The sequence below is a fragment of the Pimephales promelas genome, chromosome 15, assembly GCF_988280905.1.
Source record: "Pimephales promelas chromosome 15, fPimPro1.hap1.1, whole genome shotgun sequence".
Lineage (NCBI taxonomy): Eukaryota > Metazoa > Chordata > Actinopteri > Cypriniformes > Leuciscidae > Pimephales > Pimephales promelas.
The window spans coordinates 28,862,073-28,880,827 of NC_142783.1; the positions used below are offsets into that span (position 1 = coordinate 28,862,073).

Below are 18,755 nucleotides of genomic sequence, written 5' to 3' on the forward strand. Positions count from 1 at the left end.
TGTTAGTTAAGATTTTTTTCATGTTTCATCATTTTTGGTCTCTAATTCATAGATCAGATGTGAACAATTGCATTTGGGTCAATGGCATCTTAATCATCATTAAAAAAAAGTGTTTATATATATATATTTCTTCCATATTTAAATTCCTAAATATAAATATATTTTTTTGTGGAGACCCAACACGATATTGACTTGGCAGACTGAAGTTTTTCCACATAAATAATGTGATATTAATTGTATTTTCACATTTATAATTTATTATAATTATAATATTTATAATAATTCACATTTAAAAAAAATTAACTATTGACTGATTACGCCATACTTTTTAAGATTTTAGAAGAAATTCATTTATTTAATAAGTCATTTTTCTTTATCATGATATCAGGACAATCATCACTGATCGAGCAGAGGTGTAATCCAGATGTTCTGAATTAAATTTTTTAATTGATTAATGATCTGAACAAAAAAAAAAAAAAGAGTGCCATCGACCCATTTCACATTACATTGATACAACCCATGGATATTCTGTTGACGGTTCAAGAAAACGATATGCTTTGCGCCATTTTGTTTCGTTTATATTCACTGCAAATTAGTCACAGACATCTGTCCCAGCCTATGGTTCAGCATGTCCTAAAGAACTCCATCTGTCAAAAAGGAAAAGTAAAGGTTTGCCTTAATATGCCATCAGCTTTCAGAAAAACAACATTCTAGTAAGTCATCAGAGAAATGTATCTCACTTAAAAAAAACATCAACAGCAAGGCTGTCACAGAGTTCCTGTGTGTGTATGATCAAGGGGCTGAGCAGACACGACTCTCTCTGTTTTGGCCAATCAGAAGCAGGCAGCCTGCAGCTTGTGACAGTGGGATGTGGAGGATCATGTTGATGGATGTCATATTGAGGTCAAAGCCAATGAACACTATGCTGACCAGTTGTGAGGGCATCTGCCCACAGTGCAAGAGATGGTTATAACAGGGCAGAGCTTTCATGACAATAGAGGATCATTATAATAGTGTAATAATTAGGTTCAAGAAATTTGAATAAAATACAAAATAAAAAGCCAGCCAGAAGGAGTTACCGTACATCCATTCCCAGTGTAACATTCAGGTTTAAGGAAATTATACATACAAAGTGTGACCATTATAGTAATGCAATCCAAGCTCATTGGAAATGCCTGTGGTGACGTGTCCAGTGAGTGGTGCTAAACAAGCTCATTTTTATCCAAAACAGATGAACGTGAAGATGTGTTAAACACAGTACCAAATGAACCCTAAGCCCTCGCGATCTTCCACTTTCGTGACGTAATACAGTTTTGACTCTCGGGTAGAAGTCTGTTGCAGGCTTGCATGTAGGCTCAACAAATGTGTGCATCACCAAGGGCGCATATCGGCCACCAAAGACGCCTAAAATGACAAATGGGACACCCCGCGGACTTTGCTGATAATTTACTCACCTTCATGTCATCCAAGATGTCAATGACTTTCTTTCTTCAGTCGAAAAGAAATTAAGGTTTTTGATGAAAACATTCCAGGATTTTTCTCCATATAATGGACTTCATAGGGAACCAAACGGTTCAAGGTCCAAATGAGAGTTTCAGTGGAAACTGTTCAAAGGTGACACCAGATGTCTTATCTAGCGAAACGTTCGGTCATTTAAAAAATAAATAAAAAAGTATAAGTTTTATAAGCACAAATGCTCGCCATGCTCTGTTCTGTGATGAGCGTTCGTGACTCTCCTGTTCGAACTCGTTCATCAAAATGAACGAATCTTTTTTCGAGTCATTTCGTTCGTTGAAAATCTTAATTTCTTTTCGACTGAAGAAAGAAAGACATGGACATCTTGGATGACATGGGGGTGAGTAAATTATCAGCAAAAGTTTTTTTAAAAGTGAACTACTCCTTTAACGGACACATGCTTAAAAAACAAATGGATTTTCTATTGACTTTTGGATTATTGCAGAAAATAAGGTCTGTGACTAACAAAAGCTTACGATTCTTACACGTGTTGACATGATAATCTTCAGAAATGTACACGTCTTTTATGAATTTTGAAGAGAAAATACAATCGCCAGAAGTCAAAAGCTAAATGTAGGCTTTAATCAAACTACACCAGTCACATGACTTCACAAAGTTTACGGCAACTCTTTAAGTCTTCGTTTTAAAAGAAAATCCCTGAAAGTTCAAGAAATAATAGTTATACAACACCGTAAACCTAATTTCAAAAAACCCCAAAATACATTAAAAAAAACATTTACTTTTGGACAACGGAACCGGAAGTGTTAAAATGCTTACTTACTCCCCTTTAGCCAACAAAAATACGTCATCCTTGCACGTAGGTTGATTGTACTAACACAGTCTCATCCCAAAAAGTCATATAACTGACGTTTTGGGACGTATTTTGACCATACGTCAATATCCGCCTTTTTAGGGCCCCCTTAAACGTCGGTAGATGGCGCTTTACCTTTAACGTCAGTTAGGTGACGGGTTAGGTTTAGGGTTAGGTTTAGGTCTGGGGTAGAGTTAGGATCCCATAACCTCATCTACCGACGTTTAAGGGGGCCCTAAAAAGGCGAATATTGACGTATAATCAAAAGACGTCCCAAAACGTCAGTTATATGACGTCTTGGGATGAGACCGGGTTGGTTGTACATATCGCAGCACTGTGAGTGGCGCTGTAATACGCTATTATGTGTGAAAATGAAAATAAAATGCCACTACTAAACCCAACCTATAATATTAAAAAAAGCAAACGAGAGATAAACAAATTTACTAAAACAAGTATGCCATTTTAGCTTGCTTACAATCCTTTAAACAACTCCAGTTTCATGGGACTCAAGTGCAATGCCGTACCAGGTGAGCTATCGAGCAAGTTCACTATAACAGGAATCTACCCCAGTAATCACAATTTGTGTGAAAAGGAATACAATTTGTTGCCATTTTACTGCCTCTTGTGTTCATATCAGTGAATTATGTGTAAAGATATGTTTTTGGAACAAAAATGTATAGATAGAGGCATGTGTTTCCAACGAGTCTAGGTTAGTAATACAGTATGTGCATTGCCAAGTATAATTAATAATATAACATGACAACACTGATAGATTATCACATCAGAACCCTTTCCTTCAATACCCAATAAAATAATGCATTCATCTCTGAGCTGAAACAGACCATAATCTGTCTAGTCCATAAAAGTAGGATTGTAACATTTCACACTCATAGTAAACAGCAAATGCCGGAGGCTTGAGATTGATTTAGCACTAAAGAGATGGAGTGGCCCGCAGGCCTCAAACTACATTTAGATAAGTTAGGAGGACAATATGTAACCGAAGGAGAAGCCACACAGAGCGCATGTTTAATGCACACAGGAAGTCAGTTTAGGGTCCAATTCTCACTATTAACTAATTGCTCATAAGCATTACTGGGCTGTTTTTAAGTAGTTATAAAGCACATATTAATGCCTTATTCTGAATGACCATATTCTACATGCCTTAACAATTAATAAGCAGTAATTAGGAGTTTATTGAGGCTAAAGATGTAGTTAATAGTTAGTTAAGAGTGAGAATCAGACCTTAATCTAAAGTGTGACCATGTTAATTGTCTTATTTTAAAGAATTTATCTGTACATTGAAGGGGAAAAATGTATGTCTCAGATCTTTAATCAAAACTTGCTTCGGCTCTGAAATTTTGCTTGTCACGTACATCATTTCCTAATTTAATTCCTGATTCATTCCAAAATATGTCACATTACAGAAGTTAAATGGGTTGTGAATGCTATTTCATGTCTTTAAATTGTGTAAAAATGTGCTCTGCATTGTAATCAAGCTGATATTCATCTATTCCAATTCAACTGGTTCACATCTCCAATTGTCGCACGGCCAATTGAAGAAAGCATTACGGAAGTCTCTTGCTCTCTTTATCCATAAATAGGAAGGGTTATTTGAAAATAAATTGCTACAAGTCTTTCGCACAAGAACTATTTGAAGCTGATGCTATTTGAGTGGTACAAAGGGATATTTCAAGAGCAGTTTTAATTGCTTAGCTATCTGAATGTGAACTATAAATAGACGACGCTGGCAGCAGTACTCGAGCTGGCAAATGTGCCCTTTGGTCACAGCGAGTTCAAAGGCAATGTCATCATTAAGCCTGAATCTATTCTAGGTGTTAATGAGATGGTCAAATTTAAACACGATAAGACGTATTATTTTGCCATTGATTTACATACAAAATTGTGTTTAGAATACAATTTAGAACATGGGGCCAGTTGCATAAACATAGCCATTATGTTAAGACAGTGTCTTAAGAACTAGTTTGACCAACTAGGAGTTAGTTAGGGGTAATCAGTCTTGCTGATCGGTATCAAATTAGACCAATGTGCTTTTTATGTAACTAACTTTAAAAAGTTGGATGACTAACTTGTAAGACTAGTGTTAGCAGTTTATGCAACTCGCCCCAGATAAGGAAACATACAGTGATGTTAATAAGTTTGGACACCCATGCTAAAGTTGCCTAAAAAGAGGAATAAAAAAACATCTTTTGGATATTCATCTTAATGCCTTAATTAGAAAAATGAGGAAAACTCCAACTTTTAAGGACACAATTTTTTTTTGTGAATGAATAATTTATCATAAATAAATAAATGTTTTTCCTTAAAATGCAGGCTGCATATGTCAGGACACCCCTATGTTAAATTCCCATAGAGTCAGGCAGGTTTTTATTTTTAAAAGCCAGTTATTTCATGGATCCAGGATAATATGCATCCTGATAAAGTTCCCTTGCCCTTTGGAATTAAAATATCCCCACATCATCACACACCATTCACCATGCCTAGAGATTGGCATGGTTTTACTTCAGTTAGCCTAATAGTTTGATTTACATTTAAAGATGATCTTATGGAAAGTACCCCATGCCAATCTCTAGGTGTGGTGGAAGGTGTGTGATGATGTGGGTCTATTTTAATTATCCTGATATCCTGGCTTTATCCAATACTCAGATTTCGTTTTTTTTTTTAAATATATGCAAATTAGTGCATATTTAATTACATAATGCCTCATTTGCATATTTAAACATTAAATTACAAACAATTTGCAATATTTTTTTTTCTCATCTTAATGTAGGTAATCAACTGAGAAAGTTCCATGGTGATATCTGCCAGTTAATAAAATTACCCTATTCACCTGTAGTGTCTCGCCTTAAATGTTTTAAGCTGTGTGGGTAAACTTACAGACAGCTTTTTACAGGAAGAAGAGTCAGTGTTGTTCCACTCAATGTTACACAGAGCATGAGTAGTTGAAAAAATGTCCCCTAGTTAGTTTAATGTGAGGCTTTCACTATAAAGTTCAAATTTGGACTCTGACCAATGCCCAAAAAAATGAGCCTGATGGACTTGTTAAAAAAAAAATCAAATCATTGCCCTCTTTAGTTTTCTTTAGAAAACTTTTAAATTGTGGGAAGCAAGCCATTGTGAAATATTCGCCAGCACTCTAAAGCATTAAATGACTTTTCACAGTAAAGTTCACCAATACCGGCAGCTAAAAAGGCTCCTCACACAATGACAGCTCTTCCTCCCTGCTTCACTGTGTTAGAGATGCATTTATAATTATATTTCTCTGCAGATTTTCGAAGACGCCGCTCTGGAGCATAGCCATGCAACTCATGTTTCATTATGATTCATTACAACTCCACTTTCCATATTCTGACAAATACTTCATTCTGTCTTTGACGTTTTTCTGAGACAGCAACTTTTCAAGTAGGGCATTTGCTTAAATTTTGCTAATTTTTCTAAGCAATAATTTGTATTAAGATAATTATAGCCTTTTTTTTACCAGGAGTGTACAAATAGATATTTGATCTTGAAGATATATTACATTCTGTATGAAAACCAACAGCATGCACATGCTTTTAAAAGTTACCAGTAGATGTTAAATAAAAAGCCCATATGCATGTATACATAAAACAACATTTAAAAGTGCAGATTAAACACGTGCAGCCTTTGAAATTAAATAAAAAACATTTATAATAGGCTTTCCATAGTTATTCAGGATTGAAGGATTGATGACGTATTGACTAATTATTACAATTTTGTTCATTAAAAAAAAATGTTTTACAGCGTACTGTACTTTAAAGCTACACTGTATGATTTTTACCCCCATCTAGTGGTGAAAAGGTATATGACCATCCAGCGAATATTAGTTTCTGTTCCTTTCAATTCCGATTTTGTTTTAACTCCTACGGTGGCCAATGTTGTCCAAGATTAACATGGCTTCCAGTTCGAGTGTTAACTCAAATGTAAACGCGAAAGCCGAAGCTTGAATTAACGGGTATGTCCCTCTTTGGCTAATGTACTTTCAAGATGGGCAACATGGCGACCGACATTAGAACCCCTTACCCGTATGTATTTTCAATGGCATATTATACACTAACGAGAATACTTTATTACTTGAACGAAGTAAATATACATTAATGAGCACATATATTTTTGAAAGGAATAGGCGTTTTTAGCTAAGAATAAACTAAAAGAGTAACACAGTGTAGCTTTAAAAAAATATGTGGAGAAAAGTATTAGATATAAAGGATTACAAACTTTTTAAAAAATTGAAATAATGTGCAAAAATCTATTGTTCAACAAGACCAGGAATGTTACGTGCATTAAGAATGATTAAGGTGACACAAAATTAAAGATAAAAAAAAATAAAAACAGTCTTGGCAGTCAAAGGGAATGTCTGAGAGAAACATTGGTTTAAAATCTCTCTATAAAGATACAGAGCAGAATCCTCAAGGGGATATGCCTCAGGTACATCAGCAGCCTCCATTAAATTTAAAACTCCATCAGTTTTAGTGCAGCTATTCTCTGCCAACTCAGAAATGCTACTGGAGCATGACTGTGCACTTCAGCTATTATTTTGGTCCCCGCAGGAGACCGTCTGCCTGGCTGCCATCTAAGGACTGGTAAATCTTAGTTTTACATCATATTTCTGCACTTTATAAACAGCACTATGCAGTTTGTTTTGACTGCTGGATGTTGGTGACACATCCACCTCAAGGTCAGATTTTAATGCTGACCACCAGTTATGAAATTTATAAAATGATGATTTTTAACACATATAAAACTACTATTCAGATTGTATTTATTAAAAATAAATACTGTGAAATATGATTACAATTTAAATAACTTTTCTGTTTTAACATATTTTAAAAATTCCTAATATGTTGATTTGGTCAAATTTCTTATTATCATCATTTTTTTCAGGATTCTTGGAGAAAGTTCAAAACAACAGCATTTGATAGAAACGGAAATCTTTTGTAAAATTATAAATGTCTTTACTGTCCCTTTTGATCAATTTAATGTTTAGATTTCTTTCTTTTTCTAAAGTTAGATCATTTTGAATATTTTCATTAAAAAATCTGACAAAAATGTATGAATATGATGATTTTCATAAAAAGACAAGGATTATGACTAAAATAAATGATCACAGGCAACAGTATTACATTCATATTGAACAATTTTGGTTTACTGCTGTTCATTTTCCTCACCCACAGTTCAAACACTGTGTGCGTGACGATATAAAATCATGCGATTGTTATCAGAGTTGATAATACTGGCAGTTTACATGGTTCATAATCAAACAACGCTGGAACTTCATCAGAAACATAAATGAACACAATAAATCTGCTACACTTTCCTTCCAGTGGAGGGCACATATGTTCTGTAGTTTTATGGTCTTCATCAATCCCAAAGTTCATGTGTCAGTTAATGAAAGTACTTCTAGACCAGAGCCTGTTCCTGAAAGTGAAGGTCTGGCAAGATTGATTCAGCTCTATGATATTTATAATTCAGTAAACGAGAAAACTGTACCCATATATTTTTACACACGATATCTTTCTTCTTGGCATTTCCTAATTACATTTCTTTCCCATGACAGATCCGCAGATCAATATTCTCTCTCGCTATAGAAATAAGAAACAAATACTGTGAAATTTCAGGCAAGAGGACGTGATTACAATCATTATGACCTGACTGCAATGTATACATTTGAAAAAGTTCATGCGAAACTGAACCGAAAGACCTGTCTGGATCAACTTGGCATTCGTTTACCGTAGCCGATGTGAGTTGTTTGGTCAAAGTCACGCAGAAATGCAGTGAATGAATGATTTGAGACGTGCATGTAGAGTATAGAGCTGAGAAAGCAGAGGGCAATGTGATTGGATAAGCACTCCAGATAACTTACGTGGTGTGTGCGAGGTCCTGAGGTCTTTCCGCTGCTTCTGGGAACACGGGCTGGGGAGGCTCTCCCATCGGCATGCAGCCCAGAGATTTACTGATGGCATGGCTGAGCTTCTTTGCTGGAGACTTCTGTAAAACGAGCGGGAACAAAAAAAATACTAAATACAACCATAGAATACTGGGTTGTTTTAACCCAATTTTGGGTAAAATATGGACAAACCCAGCCATTGGGTTAAAAATGTAATTTAAAAATGTAACCCAATGGCTGGGTTTGTCCATATTTGACCCAAAATTGGGTTAAAACAACCCAGCAATTTTTCAGAGTGTACATAGAATACAATAAAATAATAATTTCTGACTCGGTTTGTCATAAGAAGCCACATCAGTTCACAGACTGATGCTATAACGTGATTTTGGAGAAAACTATGCTCATAAATTGTAATTTGCCACTGTGCTAAACTAAAATGGTTAGCATTTTAATCTCCTCTAAATGAAATCACAAATAAGGCTAGTAATGGGGGCATTTACTAAGCAAAAAGAAATCGCTAGTTCATACCACTAACAAGGCTCAAAATAACCCCACACTAACACAGTAACATAATGAGGGTCCGTACATGCAAAATGAAGCATTGAGAACTTTGTAAGTGTACAGACCGTTTAATAAGAAGATACGTTGTAAAGACAGTTCACTTTGTGTATACAGACAGGAGCCATCTTTGGAAAACAGACTCGATAAGCCAAACCACGAACGACGTGCCAAGTGAGCTGAACTATATGAAGTTCAGAGAATTTCTGAACTGTATGAGCGGCGTTTGTAGTTCGACTTATCGAGTCTGTTTTCCAAAGATGGCTGCCGGAGTTCTCCTTTAAAGGGATGGTTCATCCAAAAATGAACATTATTCTGCCATTATTTACTCACGCTCATGTTGTTCCAAACCTTTATGAATTTCTTTCTTCTGTTGAACATAAAATATTATATTATTATATTTTGAAAAATGTCAGTAACCAAACAGTTGTGGGGCCGTCCCATTGACTTCCGTAGTATTTTTTTTTTTTTTGACTGAAATGCCTTACACCCTGTTACGACTTGATGAACCACTGATAAGACTTTAGAAAGCCCCAATTGTTGTATGAATGTATGCAATGGTGTGATTAATTGGCTAAAAAAGAAGGCAAAATCAAAACAAACAAAGATGAATTTGACTGATTTTTCAAGGATTATAGATATTGTGATTTGTTACCGTGAATTCTTTTGGCCACGATAACCGTAGTGTGAAAAATCTGATATCATGACAGCCCTATTACATACAGTACTGTATGTTTCTGAAAAAAAATCTCATCAAATGTAGTTTGGTGGCATAAAGGGTGAATTAATTAATACATATTTGATCTGTACATAAAAAAGTCGCAGACTTACGTCCCATGTGAAGCTGGGACATTTGATATAATTTAATGCAGAAATATTTTTATTATTTATTTCGTTTAAAGTTGATGAAAAATTCTCTTTGATTCAGCAAAATCCTTGTTCTGTGGTTAGAAAAAAATCTTTATCGGGAAGGAAAGAATGAGGGAGGGGGAAAAGTCTTATAATTGGATTTGGGAGGCAGTGCAAATCGTTTCCCAAGCTGTAATTTCCAGCAGTGTGACTGAGCTTTGGAACAACGCTTGAGTATTAAACATGTAATCAATATAACTCACTGGCTTAAAAACATGAACCCACTTGAAATCCTGAATTAGAGAAGAATGACGTTTAACAGAAAACAAACTACTTGATTCAAGGCCACAATTTTGCAATAAACACATAAACTGACGTTTGGGGTCAGTAATATTTTTCAAAAATAAATGTATACTTTTAATTGATTCAGCTAGGAGATTTATAATGCTTTAAAAAATGCTGTTCTATTGAACTTTCTATTACTCAAAGGATCCTGAAAATAAATGTATCACTGTTTCCACAAAATTATTGATGAACAAAATGAACAAATCTTTTTCCGAGTCATTTGGTTCATTCAACGAACGAAACAAACTAATTGACTCGGAAAAAGATTTGTTCATTTTGATGAACGAGTTCAAACAGGAGAGTCACAAATGTGCATCGCAATACAGAGATTTGAACTTATAAAACTTAAACTTTGTTATTATTTTTTTTAAATGAGCGATCGTTTCACTTGATAAGACCCTTATTCTTCATCTGGAATCGTTTAAAGCCCTTTGAACAGTTTGCAGTTTGCACTGAAACTGTCTTTTGGACTTTGAACCATTTTTGGTTCCCATTGAAGTGCATTATATGGAGAAAAATCCTGGAATGTTTTCATCAAAAACCTTAATTTCTTTTCGACAGAAGAAAGAAAGACATGGACATCTTAGATGACATGGGGGTGAGTAAATTATCAGCAAAACATTTTTGAAAAGAGAACTACTCCTTTAATGACTATGGGCCAGATTTAATAAACAGGACAAATTAGCATGAAAGCCTATTCCAAAAAAGCACTGATAGGAGTGGAAAGTTCTGTGTGTGACATACTGACGACGCACACATTAAAGAACACAGACGCAGCCGGATCATTCCCATAATGACCAACGCAATCTACCAAGAGTGCAAATTAGCGTCTGGTTTAAGACATGCTTTTTGGGAGTTAAATAATGGCGCAATTACTAGTAAATTGGTGGGCGTAAACCTTAGTAAATTGGGTTGCAAAACACTTTCCTCCCATGAATTTGGTGTCTTAAAGGGAAACTCCTACGGATGGATCATAAGTTCAGCCGCAAAAATAACTGTATCCACGCCTTTTCAGCGTAATTTTTTTTAATTCTTTAGTCAATCGTGACAGTAGTTTTAAATGTTTGCGCTGGCTCAAGCTGTTAGTAAATCTGACATCATGTAGGGTAAAAATGTGCTAACATTAGCCAAAATTCAGTTTGAGTTATTCAGTGTTTTAAGCAAAATAGACAAATATAAAGTCTAATTATGTGTCCAGAAATTACAGATTCAGCCAATAATTTTCCTCGGAGCACTATGCTGAACCTAAGACGGCTCCCGTGATTAATGACTTCAATTTTGTTCTATTCCTCTAACAAAACCATTTTCCACTATGAATATAGAGTATTATAATTATGTACCTTTATGGACCCTTTATTGTAACTTTAAAGCAATATAAATCACCATTCACTTTCATTATAAGCAAAAGAACAGCTTGGTTAATATGCATAACATCTCTTTTTTTGTGTGCGTTTCATGGAAGAAAGAAAATAATGACATGGAGGGTGAGTAACGATGGCTGAATTTCCATTTTTGGGTCAACTATCCCTTGCAAGTGACGGTACGTACCCATGAGGAGTGCTCCTTCATCTGGTGCTGGTTGCTATGAGGGCCGCTGGCATGACCACGCCAGAAACAGCTCTGACAAAGCTGGTAGCCATGGCACTGCTGGCAGCGGTACCGGAAACCCATCATGCTCTCACTCCGGCAATACGAACATTCCACTGGATGGAAGACTGCGGGACACCAGCACAAAGGGTTTCAGGCATTCGCAAACCTTGTTTTAGTCATATTTTGTGAGTGAGGTGTCCAGACGTAGTGGGCTATGGGCAATAAGTCATTAAAAACCCACATACAATCTCACAACCCTCCAATCGCAGCACGTACCATTCTCTACATTAGCGAGTCGGTGCATGAGAGGTAGCCATACAAGGTACTGCGGGGGTGGATCTGCCATCAACACATCCAAAAACGTATTCAGCAAGATCTTCTTCTGGCGAAAGCACAGATAAGACACTCTCAGCGAAAGCCTCTAAGACTTCCAGACAGGTTGAATGAGATCCCGATCGTTTTAAAGGGACTCTAGCTGTTATTTGAAGCAGATTAGTGTACTCACCTGCTGAGGAAAACATGTTCTCACAGAGTGCTCGGTGTAGCCAAATGAAGGCCCCTCGAACACTGCCGTGGGGAGCTTCAGCACCTCCCTCAGGAACTGGTCAAATTTGGCATAGACCATCACCCCATTGGAGTCTGATATTTGGGAAAATATATCTGAAAGAGAACGGAGTGATTTTAAGTCATGCTATGTTGAGGATAAATATTTATAACCATTAATAAAAAAATGTAAAAATCCCAAAAAGTCCACGAAAGTGAAAACTCGTTTGGGGGAAAATACATTATTATTTCACACTAAGAATATCCAAGATAATATAATATGATGAAACAGCACTTTTGTACTGGTGTGATTTCATCAAACAATGCACACCATTTTGAACAGAGCTGAATATACAGTTAAAATAACTGGTGAGATGAAAAGAAATCTTTTTTTTTATTTTAGATTACCTTTTAATAGATTTAATGAGAATTCAGCAAACATTTAAGGGGATAGTTCACCCAAAAATCATCATTTAAGTTGTTCCAAACTGTTTGAGTTTCTTTCTTCTGCTTAAAACAAAAGAAGTTATTATTATTTTTCTTTTTCTTTTTTTTTTTTTTTGAAGAATATTTGTAACCAAACAGTTGATGGGCCCATTTGACTTCCACTGTATTTTTTTTTTTACCCACATACTATGAAAGTCAACTGTTTGGTTACAAACATTCTTCAAAATATCTTCTTTTGTGTTCAGCAGAAGAAAGAAATTCATTCATGTTTTGGAACAACCTTTTCATTTTAGGGTGAACTACTGTATCCCTAAATTCTTTTGAGAATTTAATTTTAAGTTCAGTACACATCATGTACAAAAGAGGGAGCCAAACTCTCAGTGAAACGTCTTGCATAAAAGCCCTTGTGTATAATTTTAAATGAAAGGTTTGTGTATATGCCCCCAACATAGATTTATTTTATATCAAATAACATTTCATGGGCTTAGTCTATAAAATGGAGAAATAATGACAGTTTAGTAGAAAGAAATTTAGCAATTTAACCACGTGATTAGCATTCAATGCTAATCAACAACATTTTGTGCAGCATATGAACTCCTGAAAATATCCATAGTGTCTTTGTAAAATGATTACTGTTGAATAGCTGTATAAAAGGCATGACTCACAACGTAATTTGTCCAGTATTTTACCGCCACACATTGTAGCTAGCATTGCCTTCATAGCAAACACTGTGAGTTTCCCATGGCCTTCACTGAAACACAAACAACACATAATTATCAGAAAACATTCTGTTATAACAATTCAAAGCCATGGGGTTCTTCAAATTCCAGGCAATGTTTGGACTACACCAATTTTCTTACTCTTTATATCCAATCTTTTGGAAAAATGTAAGTAAACATAGTGTTAGAACAGGCCCACAACCCCACCGCCAAACGCCTTATTGATACTTTTCAGTCTGTGTTGGGAAGTAAGCAGCCTAACTGAAAGTAGCAAAGCTACAAACTTAACTACGTGTTTCTGTAGCTCTTTTTTTATTGTGAAGCTTTTTCAGTTTCTAGCTACTTTTTCCAACAGCATGCCATAAAGCTACACTGCCCTTTTTGTCACATCACGCGCACACAGCTTTATAACCAAGCAAGCTAAAATGTCCTCTAGCTGATTTGTAGTGTTGAAAAATCTGATTCATTTCAGTGAATTGGTTCGTTTGAATGATTCATGTAAATGAACCGGTTCAAAAACGACTCACTAATTCATTTAAATCCATGCAGCAGCACTTTTTTTTTTGCGATTTAAAAAAACATGACTATTTGTCAGTTTTTAACTTTTATTGGATGCTAGTTGTGCTTGGTGTAGTACATTTTAAATTAATGCTGTCAACCCTATCTGAGATAATTTAATAACACTGTTATATTTAATCTTGCAAATTGGGAAAATTATTATCCAAATATCCACGTTACATACTGTAACTGTACATTATAATGTTGTGGTACCTAAATTTAGGCATCAACCTGCACCATTTACAATGATTGATTTTTGATTTTAGTGTTTTATTTTTAGATCTTAGATCTTAGATCTTTTACATTTTACCACAAAGAGGTACAATGTCTTAGTAATTAAGCTATCCACCTTTTGTATCAACCTTCACGTCGGAAGTGTGTTAACGGTGCCTGCCTCCATCGGCAGCTCAATATGTTTTGGAAAAGAGCATATGCCTTCCAAACATTCACACTTGTCATGATGCATATGACTCACAGTCCATCAGGTTTGGAGGGACATATTGCCACAAGGGACCCCCTGAGAGAAAAACAAATCTCCCTCACTGACAACACACCTGTCATAAGTAGCCACGATGAAGTTTAGCAGCAGGCCGATGGACTGCTCCACGTTTATCTGGTGGGTGGTGGGCAGCCGCTTGTTGAGCTGGTAGAAGATGGAGGATAAAATGGTTTCCAGGCGTGACACATTAATCTCCGCGTTGTGGTCTAATGTGCTCAACCCATTGTCACGGAAAGCTTCGATCATGTTCCACACGTCCACCAAGTGAACTACGACAGGAAAAGTATTCAATTGAGATTTTTCTTATTTTCGATATAGTCAAATTTAACAAATGTACTTGATATACAACCAAAGTGACTTCCTACATCACAAAATACATAAATATGCACTCTCAGAAAAAAAGGTACGAAAGCTGTCACTGGGGCGGTACCTTTTCAAAAGGTACACTTTTGTACCTAAAGGGTGCATATTGGTACCTTCATGGTACATATTTGTATAATTATGGTACCAATATGCACCCTTTAGGTACAAAAGTGTACCTTTTTGAAAAGGTACCGCCCCAGTGACAGCTTTTGTACCTTTTTTCTGACAGTGTGGCATTTTAAAGATAGAGAACTTGTAAACGAGACTTACGGTTGCATCGTTTCTGGACAAATCGTAGCTTACATGCCGTCCTATATGTTGAGAGGCGAATTACATCAAAGTTTTGTGCCCCTGGTGAAAATGACATGCATCAGTATTGTCACTTTCAGAAATCCCTTGTTCAAATTAAATATCTGACATTATTTACTTTGACTGTATGACTTTCTTTCTTGCATGGAACATCACAATAAAGTAAACAAGGATCCAGGCTGTCAAGCTATGCAAGCTATGTAATATTTGTACTGCATGGTTTTAATTTGTCCATCAACCTGGTTCTGGTGTTTTCACAAAATCAATTTTGCCTTCCAGCCAGGGATGCTAGATTGTGCCAGTCTATTGCCCTGTGGCAGTGAAGGGTGAATAGGATTCGACAAGGCCTCTGTGTGCGTGGTGAATTGTGCAGGAAATGTTGTTAACTCGGAAAGCAACTCACTCATCTCCATGAAGAGCTGTCTCTTCTCCACCATGGACTTGCTGCTTTTACTCCCCTCTTCAATCATTCTACACAACACAAACAGTCCATTTAATCCCACAGCCTCATTACGAACACGCAACTCACACTAACAACAAAAACACAATATAGCACTTGAATATGTGCCTGCAAATATTTAAAATGTATTTCATAAATAATTTACAAAGAAATGTCAATACAGCCATAAAGAAACAACGGCAATCCAGCTATTAAATTAATAGATTAATCAAGGCTTTGAGAAAGACTCAATCTATAATCATCAATCAGCTGAGATTCTATGGCCTTTTACTAGCATGACAGTTTGCATAGGAATTAAGTGTTATTTGTATTTATTATTGAGCTAATTATTCATTAAATCGTTATCTTTACTGCTGTTAATTAAAACACTGTAGAATCATTTAGTCACTGTAAGAATAAAAACTTTATTACAGCTATAACACAAAATAATTGAAGCCAACCTGACGAATTAAGTTGTATGCACATGCCTTACAAAGCATAAATCTGTATACAGAATTATTTTGACATTTGTAATACAAAATGTTGAGGTGTCTCGTCCGTCAGCTGATTTTTGCTACGGTAATGAAGATGAACGTAACTTTTAATTAGCAGGGAAAAGTCCCGGCTTTAAACAAATAACCATTTCAATGTTTAGGTGTGCGTCAGGGAGATCTCAAATATGAAAACGTTGACTCTTTAGGTAATGTTTTCTCATTAAAATCAGATGATTTCCGATTAATTCAAGAATGAAAGGGAATACAATGGCTTCAATCAGTGGCTAGCACTACATTTTCTGATAGGAATGTTGTTCGGACAGGAACATGTTTTAACTTTGCTAAAAACCAGTCAGTCACTGTGATTTTGCCAACTTGTGTATTTTTTCAGTCCATGGAAACTCCTGAACACTATTACTCACCTGTCAGGTTGGCTGGGACTCGGAGAAGGTGATGCAAAGGAACCAGGAAGCTCCTACAAAAGCAAAAACATTTTGATGTTGACACCTGGGGAAATACCCCTCCGCCCAATCCAACCCACACACAGATACAAAAATAAACCCTGGAATAAATCCCCCGTTCACAAAAGGGCATTTGAGTTCTCTTGCCTCTATGCAAGTGCTGATTATATGACAATAGTGTCTGTAGAGGCTGCATCCTGTGAGCTAATGAAACAAGAGCTGCTAAGGAGCCACTTTCGAACACATCAGCAATGAAGGAAGATTTCTTACTATAATGACTGTGATAAGGATTACTATTATATTGTAGATTAGCATTTGCGGTGAATAAAAGTAATGTGCAGAGGCAAGAACAACTTAATGACAGTGTGTGTATATATGCAGTTATTATTGCTCTCATGCAACTAGTTCTTACATCATCCACAAAGCATTACATCAGCTGTCAAGTCACATTTACTTAGTTTTTCCATAAGTGGAAGGGATTTTTTTTTAATTCAACTGACTCAAAACTTGAATCATTCAACAAAAACATTCGCTTTCATTCATTCACTAATTCAGCGACCAATTCCAGTGATCATTAATTGATCACTAAATCGTTCACAGCCTTTGTAAAACATGACTTTTTATAATTCAAAGTTGTTTAAATATAAGCGTTTCTTAAAGTAATAAAAAATGCAGATTTATTTTCCCAAAACTGCAGAGCAAAACTGAAATCATGCGATTCATTAGGTTGATTCATAACAAAATGTTTTGTCCAATTCAGCTTTGAGTCTACAAAACAGCGACTTAATTCAGAATAGCATATTTCTATTTTTTTATTTTAGGTCTACTATTTCTGCCAAATCTTTATCGATCATAAATGAGTCAGTGCATGGAAGTGAACAAGATTCGTTCACTGAAAAGATTCGTTAAAAGGCATCGAATCGTTCGAAAACACCACTAGAAAGCATTATGTCATTCCTGACCGTAAAAGACACTGCTGACGTTATGACTTCTGGCTTCAAATCACCCGTCCGTTTTGCTAGTCTAATCGCATCTTGCAGTGCTACTTCTGAGTGAGTGAATATAAGGCCCACTATAGAAGATAGAAGTAATATATACACCGCACCTTTACAATGACTCGCGCTTTGACGTGACTCAACGTGAGGATTTTTCATAAACCATCGGAAATACACTCTGTATAATCACTCATAGCCTATTTAAAATAGCAATACACCCAAAACGACACCGTCTATAGGCATAATGCATACTGCCATTAAAATGTCAAACTCTGTATTGAATGTTAAATAAAATAAGATGCTATCAGGTGCATAAATACATATTACATCCACAAGATGACATTCTGAGGACCCGTTTGGTCGTGTGCCCTGTTTGTATTTGCATCTGAATGTGAAAGAATCATAATGATCTTACCAGCGAGAGGAAATCACGCAGGTCGCGCGACCATCATCAGCATCTGATGAGAGCGATCAACGGTCTCGCACTCGATTCCTGGCGTATCATCATCATCTTCATCATAGCTGTCTTTCGTTGCACTTTTTTAAAAATTTTAATATAGACTTACAATCACCGACCTAATAAGACGCAATTTGGTAGCACTGCGCTTCCCCATCGTCACATTTGTGCCGTGGTTACCGTTCGTTCCGTTTGATTCGGTCTTGTAGGAACTGCAGCACAAGCTGCGCGAGCGCTTCTCTGAGCATCAGCCAACAGCAGAGGACAGCAGAGCACTCCTGCCTTTCCCATTACTGGTGCATCACTATTGCTCTTCATATGCACGATTATTACAAAGCCATTAGCCAACCGTTAGGTTTATGCATATGGGCAATGGTGTGCAATGTGCTTGCTCAAATATTGCAGCTGTATTCTGCATGCATGCTTATAAGGTCTACGTCAGACACATAAAGAAGATGTTTATATATCTAAAGGGCCTTAATATAGTGCTAAACAAAACAGAATAAAAGTCCTCTAACCCAGGCATAAAAATAATGCTATTTTGATGGAAAATATGGTACATCAGTAAAATCATAACAGTGATCAGTTGACCCATTGCCTTAAAATTAATAAGTAAATGAACTTCATGTGTATTAAAAAAAAATTAAGTTATGTGAATTTAACAATTCCACATAACATTTTTTTCCCCAATTACACATGATATAAGGTGCATAAATAAAGATGACATTCTGAGGATGCGTTTGGTCGTGTGCCCTGTTTGTATTTGCATCTGAATGTGACAGAATCATAAGCGGATGATCTTACGGATGTTTTCTGTAAAGTTTATTTAATTTTAAGGCAACAGATTTCCTCACTTTTTTTAAGTTAAGTCATCTTTATC

The 18,755-nt window shown here is 36.0% G+C and overlaps 1 protein-coding gene across 9 annotated transcripts in view; it reads right to left on the bottom strand.

The window, feature by feature from the left end:
* The window catches only part of dtnbb (dystrobrevin, beta b), a 43,040-nt gene extending 24,729 nt beyond the window's left edge, over nt 1–18,311 (bottom strand). For 3 of the 9 annotated variants that reach the window (XM_039667617.2, XM_039667611.2, XM_039667649.2), the window contains exons 1-10: nt 17,834–18,308; nt 16,385–16,437; nt 15,433–15,500; nt 14,991–15,071; nt 14,413–14,626; nt 13,247–13,332; nt 12,097–12,251; nt 11,868–11,973; nt 11,550–11,716; nt 8,226–8,350 (exon numbers count right to left, since the gene is read on the bottom strand). In XM_039667617.2, the coding sequence (XP_039523551.1) occupies nt 8,226–8,350; nt 11,550–11,716; nt 11,868–11,973; nt 12,097–12,251; nt 13,247–13,332; nt 14,413–14,626; nt 14,991–15,071; nt 15,433–15,499 (1,001 nt within the window). In that variant the 5' untranslated portion in view covers nt 15,500; nt 16,385–16,437; nt 17,834–18,308. Of the gene's footprint in view, nt 1–8,225; nt 8,351–11,549; nt 11,717–11,867; nt 11,974–12,096; nt 12,252–13,246; nt 13,333–14,412; nt 14,627–14,990; nt 15,072–15,432; nt 15,501–16,384; nt 16,438–17,833 lie in introns of all 9 variants that reach the window. The other 6 variants (XM_039667679.2, XM_039667626.2, XM_039667637.2 and 3 more) reach the window with 5 other exon arrangements.
* Nucleotides 18,312–18,755: the final 444 nt, after the last annotated feature.